At 25.4% G+C, this 6,646-nt stretch overlaps 1 protein-coding gene across 1 annotated transcript; it reads right to left on the reverse strand.

Annotated features, from left to right (window-relative positions):
* Nucleotides 1-378: 378 nt before the first annotated feature.
* Nucleotides 379-2,331, reverse strand: LOC101267867 (transcription factor bHLH36-like). Its single transcript, XM_004234098.5, has 3 exons — nucleotides 1,914-2,331; nucleotides 1,457-1,795; nucleotides 379-757 (listed from the first exon to the last, which is right to left on the reverse strand). The coding sequence occupies exons 1-3, from the start codon at nucleotides 2,241-2,243 to the stop codon at nucleotides 683-685; spliced, it is 744 nt and encodes a 247-aa protein (XP_004234146.1). The 5' UTR covers nucleotides 2,244-2,331; the 3' UTR covers nucleotides 379-682.
* Nucleotides 2,332-6,646: the final 4,315 nt, after the last annotated feature.

Genomic DNA, 6,646 nt, shown 5'->3' on the forward strand with positions numbered 1-6,646 from the left:
TTTAATTAAAATAACATGAAAATGAATGAAAAAACGGTCAAATTAAAAGATTTTACATAATTCTTAACTCAATTACGAAAAAGTTCACGATAATATTCTTGGCATATCTAAGAATAATAATTAGGAAGAGGCGAGTTATGTTTTGTGGGATATATCAATTAGTTCTCTGACAAATTCAAGTAGAATGATAGAAAATTGTATACTTTAAAATATTTGAAGAGTGTTTTATGGTAAAAATAATACTTTTAGGACGTAGTTTGAGGTTGAGGTATAGTTTATGAATGATTTTGGCCAAAATCTCAAAAAAGAAATATAACTTTTTAAAATAATAAGTGATTAATTAAATAATCATCTGAAAAATCAACTCGCGTATGCTCATGAAGTAGAAATGCAGAAAATCCTTTATTTTCATCATTGCTTTATATACATCGCAATTTTCAACACCAGACCATTAGTGAAATTAAGCTGTACCAACGCATTCTCTACAAACCCCCAAAAACCCTACTGCCAAATTTTATTTTATTTATTTTTAATAAAAAAAGTCTAATTACTGCCAAATTTTATTTATTTATTTTTTAAAAAAAAAATAAATCTAATTTTGACAATATCAGACCATGTGCCTCATGGTAAAAAGCTTGTAGAAATGCAGTTGCATGATATGTTATTAATTGTAAACTGAGAACTATAAGTCCAGGTTGATCATATCAATCACTTTTTGTTGCAATGCCAAGTGATCAATGTTGTTCATATCACACGCCTGCAGGAGGAAGATGCATAATGATTTACTATTAGAGAAGGTAATCGATCGATTCGTTAATTGACGATTCATAACAAAACATAACAACAACAACCATGCTTCGGTCCTAGATTTACGAGAGATAATGATTTTGAAGAATCTCACATCAGATGATCAAGCGAATTTTCCCCAAATGAACTACCTTTTTCTCCAATTAATTCTAGCTATTGAAATTTATTTACATTGAAAATGTACGTAAGAAGAAATATGCTATTAGTTCAATTTAATAGAGAACGGTAAAATTTACTGTTTCTTTTACCTTACCTAAATCATCATTTATTGGTATTACAATATATATTGATGATTAGTTGACAATATTGTTCCCACACAACAACAAACACGTGTAGTCCAACTCAACATTGAAATGAGTTTTGACACAAATGGAAGTGATAGTTTAGATAGGTACTCCTTAAGATAACAATTAAATTATTAGCATAGTGAAATTATAAGTTTAATTATGGTTTTAAAAATGAATTAAAACTTAGAAATCTTCAAAAAAAAGTTTGAAACAGGGTATATAGCAATATTATATTTTTCTTTTGTCTCTTTCTTGATTTATCAAAATGAACAAATAAATAGAGAAAACTAAAAGAAGAAACATAGACAAGTAAATTGAGATAGAGGGAAGTGATAAATGTGTGAAGTAAGACATGTACGTACCTCAGTGTGAATTGAGTAGAGTGACCTTTGATCCGCTTTTGCAGAAACACAACTCACCACATTAAGCCCTTGTTTCAAAAGCTCACCCAGAATTTTTGAAAGAGGAAAAGTTTTCCCTTCACAATCGACGCTGATTGAGATCTCTATACCTTCCTGCAGCCAGGGGCTAACTGTGACAGTACAATCTGTGAATCTGTTATTTTTGTCAGCATTTTCATTTCCATGTCGAATTGACTTCATCAGCAAGTCTCTCCGTTTCTCTAATTCCTTTATGTTTCCTTGCATTTCTTTTATGTAATTCGCAGCTTCATGCATATGATCAGATACTGAACGCTTTCCCTGTCAAAATTAAGCCATAAACAGATCTCGGATTAGTTAACTTTTGGAGTTGAATTAGCAGATTTCATCTTTGGAAACAAATTATTATTTCAAAAATGGAATTAAAAAGAATGATTACCTTGACATATTGTAGAGGAAGGAGAGAACGAAGAGAAGAATAGAGCGCAGCCATTTCTTGTCTTCTTTGACGTTCAATATCTCGATGTATAATTTTTTTAAGCTTGAAATGATCATCTGAAGCAATTCCATCGTTTTTATTACTATGAGTACTCAGTTTTCTTTTCGATATTATCTTCTTCTGTGAATTAATATTCGGAGGAATATGAGTTCGCGTAATTGTATCCGTAGAAGCAAAATCCATTACTGCATCTAGTGAACTCTTGTTCTGTTGACATGTATTTGAGAGAATTTGAATTAATAAGTCATCACTTCCTTGTAAAGAAAACATTTCAAAATATACTTACTAGCTAGTACATATGATCAATTATATATATCAAAATATTTTTCTATATATTTTTTTATAAAAAAAATAGGTTTGTTAAGATTGCGAGATCTTAAATGGACCTTATGATTGTGTCCATAAATAGAGGTAAGGACTGACCTCATCAACAGCATTTATTTTCTTATTTAATTGTAACCTATACTGTTTTTCGTTAATTGATAAATATTGTATGGCTATTGTTATTTATAATTTTAACCCCACCACTATGCTCTCTGGCTCCGCTCTATATTTCTGGCTTTGTCTCTAAAGTTAAGAAATTATTTGGTCATATGTTATCGAATATGTATTTTATTTTAAAATATATATATAATTTCACATATGGAAGTCTCTAAAAATAGTTTATATTATTTTAGTATTAACTATATATAGGCATTTTTCGAGAAATTTATCGTTCTCTCTGTTCAACAATAGTTTTCATTATACTATTTAGGGATGTTCAATAATATTTATCTGCTTTGTAAAATTAGTGAATGCTTTTACATTTAATTTTTAATTTATCCTTATCATTAATTATACTCATTTTCTTATAAAAAAATTGTATAAACTAGTAAACTATTAATTTAAATTAAATATTATAACTTTTAAAAAAAAAGTATACGATAGTGGTACAAATTTCACTAGCTAAAGTGTATAATCTCTCCTTTTAAAAAAGAATGACCTAGTTTGATTTGGAACAGAGTTTAACAAAAGAAATAAGACTTATTAATCTTGTGATTTCTAATTAAACTTATGTCAAATCTATCAAAACGTCCTTAATCTTGTGGTCTTAAACATGTCACGTGAAAAGTTACAACTAAAATATTATCGAAAAAAGAAAAGAAAACATTCTTTTTAAAACAAACTAAAAAGAGAATAGGAACATTTTTTTAAACAGACCTCCTTTTCCATAAATGTGAGTCAAAAGTTAAAACAACAATATCATTGGGGGTCATACGCAACTAGGCAAGATGAAATAACCATGACATTATAGGAAAAATTTTATTGTGTACGAGGCACAATTTATATTAGTTGTATATAATTTATATTAGTTGTATGAAAAAGTACTTTATTACGATTATATTTGAACATGTGACCAGCACTTTATTTTCTTCTTTTTCTCTTATTTTTCTTTCTTTGTTTTTCTCTTTCCTCTTTTTTTTTTCTTTAAATTTATTTTGAAATAAATTTAATTACTCTATCATTTGTACATATGAAAATAGTTTTTTTTTATCTAATTATTGTAGTCAAAATTTTTTTAAAAAAATATTTTTTCATTAATTTAAAAAGGCACGAGCATACAAAAGTTCAACTTAATTCTTTAAACCGTCACTTATATCATAAAATTGATCACTAAAATCATTTCTATTTCTTTTCTTCCATTTTTCATTTATAGTACTTTAAAAATTTTCACCATTTTATTTCGTATTATTTTAATTTTAATTTTTAAAATTTATCTAAAAATTATTTTTATTTTATTTGAAAATTAATATTTGATCATGAAAATTTGAAATACAACTTTTCAAACTTGAAGGTATATTCAAATTTGAAAACTATGTTAGTTTATATGTTTTTAAACTCAATTTTCACTTTTGAGATTATATTAAAGTACTTTGATATCATTTTAAAATATTTCTTATATTATTTCATAATTTTTATTTTTTAATATATTATTTCAAGTTTAAAAATTAAAATTCGAAATGGTTCAATAAAGATTATTATTCATAAATGTTGACAGTTATAGTAAAACTTAAATCAAAATCAAATTAATACTAATGCAAAAAAAAAATCAATTCAATACTAAGAATGACAATAATATTGAATATTTGTTCGTTAGTTTTACATTGGTTTAGACTATGAAAAATAAATAAATTTTTAAAGCCCTACACATGACCTCTTTTTATTGGCCTACACATAATAAATTATTTGAATAGTTTTTTAATATACATATTGAATCTTTAAAATATGTAAATTTTCTTAATAAGAGATAAATGAAATTAGTGGGTTCCTTTTTAATTTCTTTAATTTTTTTTTCTTTTCATTTTGTTGTCTCTTCAATACACATCTTTTTCCATTGAAACATCTCCTTATCCATCTTCATCCCACCTCTATCCTCTATTTTCATTTCACTAGTCTTTTACTAATTCTTAAAATTCAATATCAATGTCAATTTATTGAACTCGATTTTCACTCTATATTATTGGTATCGATTTGGCAAATGTAAATTTTCTTAAATTTTGAGTGGCCCATTTTAATTTCTAGATTCATTCAAACATTTCTCATTAAAAAAAATTTGATCAACTTTCTTATGCAATCTTCATTTTTTATTTAAGTTGTCAAGAAAATATTGGCTTTCAAAAAAATCCATTCTCCAAGTGGATAATTCGTTGGAAGGGTTCAAAGAAGATATTATGAATATTATAATGAACTTTCTTCTTTAAATTGACTTAAGAAGAAAAAAAAGTATTGAAGGTTGGAATGATGGTTAACAACAAGGAAGAAGAAAGAGAGGGGTGGGGTATACATTTATAAATTAATCAATTCATATAATTAATTTTCAAAAGTGTTTTTTAAAAAATAGTGAATAAGTAAAAAATTAATGAAATGATACCTACATGATTTTGATGTGACGCTTACGTTTCTATGATGTGGCAGGTGAAAGTGGTGTTATAGTCTCAGAATGAAAAATAATCACTCCAACAATAATAAAGAAATATTAAAACGTCCGTATAATTTAAAAACTGATCCAATTTGTAAGTTGTGTATCTTTACTAGCCATAGCCTAAAAATAAATAGTACTCGTACTAGAACAAGGATTGCTCAATACTATTATTTTAGTATGCTTGTTTTCTATTTTATTTCCTTTTTTTTTAATAGTTTTTTTGAAGCTTATATATATATATATATATATATATATATATAAAAACTCAATTTATATATATTAAATAATTTCAACTATGCAAGCCTTTTCCTTATCATTCTGATGGGGCAATTTAATCATTGCTATAAATTAAACTGTTCAACCAATCTATCAGAAAAGGAAAAATATCAGCCACAGCTTGGAAGTGTCTATTAAATAATGATATACTCCTGTCTCAAATGATGTGATACAAAATTTAAGAATTTTTTTAATAGTTATATGACTATAAATAATTTTATCAAACATAAGTAGATATATTAAATAAATTATTACTACTTAATATAAAGATATATCACTTTTTTTACCATACCGATTAAAGAAAATGTCATAACATACACAATTGAAAGTAAATAAGGGAATAGAACATATTTTTGTTGTTATCTCAATTTCCTGATGTATTTGGTTTTTCCGTTTAGATTTATATTTATTGGTTTGGGTTTTGATTTTTGGTTTTGAAAAAGTGTAATTCAATTCGAATCAAAATAAATTTGGTTTGGCTTGGTTTTTCTCTTTTTGGTTTGGGTTTATTCGGTGTGGTTAATCGGTTATATCAATAATTACAAACATAACAAAGTTATCTTTGTAATTTTTTTTTAAAAAAATAATATATATATATATATATATAAATATATATATATATATAAATCCGATTTTTTCGATTTTATTTTTATTTTCTAAATTCAAAATCAAACCAGAAAATCAAACAAAGAAAATTACAAATTGAAAATTAGACCAAGAATTCAAAAAACCAATTCAAATTAAAATTTATTTTGATATGATTTAATTTTTAGATTTAATCCAAATAGTGCGTCCGCGAGGGAGGCCACTAGTTAAAACACGTTTTTATTCAAGTCTAAAAGAAAACAAAAGGGGAAGTAAAGTTCAACATTTGATAATGACTTATGTTTTTGTCTTTGTTGAGAAGATAGTGAAAGGTAATGAGTACACGTTTTGAAATATTGAACCAAACAAATGTTTTCATCAATTAGTGATTTATTAAATGAATTTTGAATTTTAAAAAATGACATTATTCCTATTCTTGAATTCCCAATTTATATTACTCTCTTTCTGTTTTAATTTATGTGATGTATAAAGAGAAAAAAAAACTTTTAAAATATATGGTCTAAATAAGTTAAAAATATTTGTATGAGTATGAAGTGTTTCATTAAGAGCAAATCGAACATTTTAAAATAAAAAATATTTCTTTTTTTTAGAATAACTAAAAATAAAATAAGTCGTATAAATTAGGTTAACGAAAGTATTACTTATTCTTTATTCTTTAGCAATCTTCATTTACAATGGTCACCGGATCAATTATTTGTAATCAATTATTCAAAGAAAATAAATGCATTTAAAGGGTTAAATTTCGATTTTTTTTCAAATTTATGCCTTCATTTCTCATTAAAAATAAAGGAGCACCTTACTATGTGATAATGTGGGCATTCATTTAAAA

The sequence above is a fragment of the Solanum lycopersicum genome, chromosome 3, assembly GCF_036512215.1.
Source record: "Solanum lycopersicum chromosome 3, SLM_r2.1".
Taxonomy (NCBI): Eukaryota; Viridiplantae; Streptophyta; class Magnoliopsida; order Solanales; family Solanaceae; genus Solanum; species Solanum lycopersicum.

Bases quoted from the DNA above. Each gene is read 5' to 3' on its own strand.
- LOC101267867 (XM_004234098.5), bottom strand. From the start codon at position 2,243: ATGTTTTCTTTACAAGGAAGTGATGACTTATTAATTCAAATTCTCTCA. The intron at 1,796-1,913 runs GTAATCATTCTT...TAATTTTGACAG, and splicing joins TTCCTCTACAATATGTCAAG to GGAAAGCGTTCAGTATCTGA. The intron at 758-1,456 runs GTACGTACATGT...TTCCTCCTGCAG, and splicing joins TCTACTCAATTCACACTGAG to GCGTGTGATATGAACAACAT.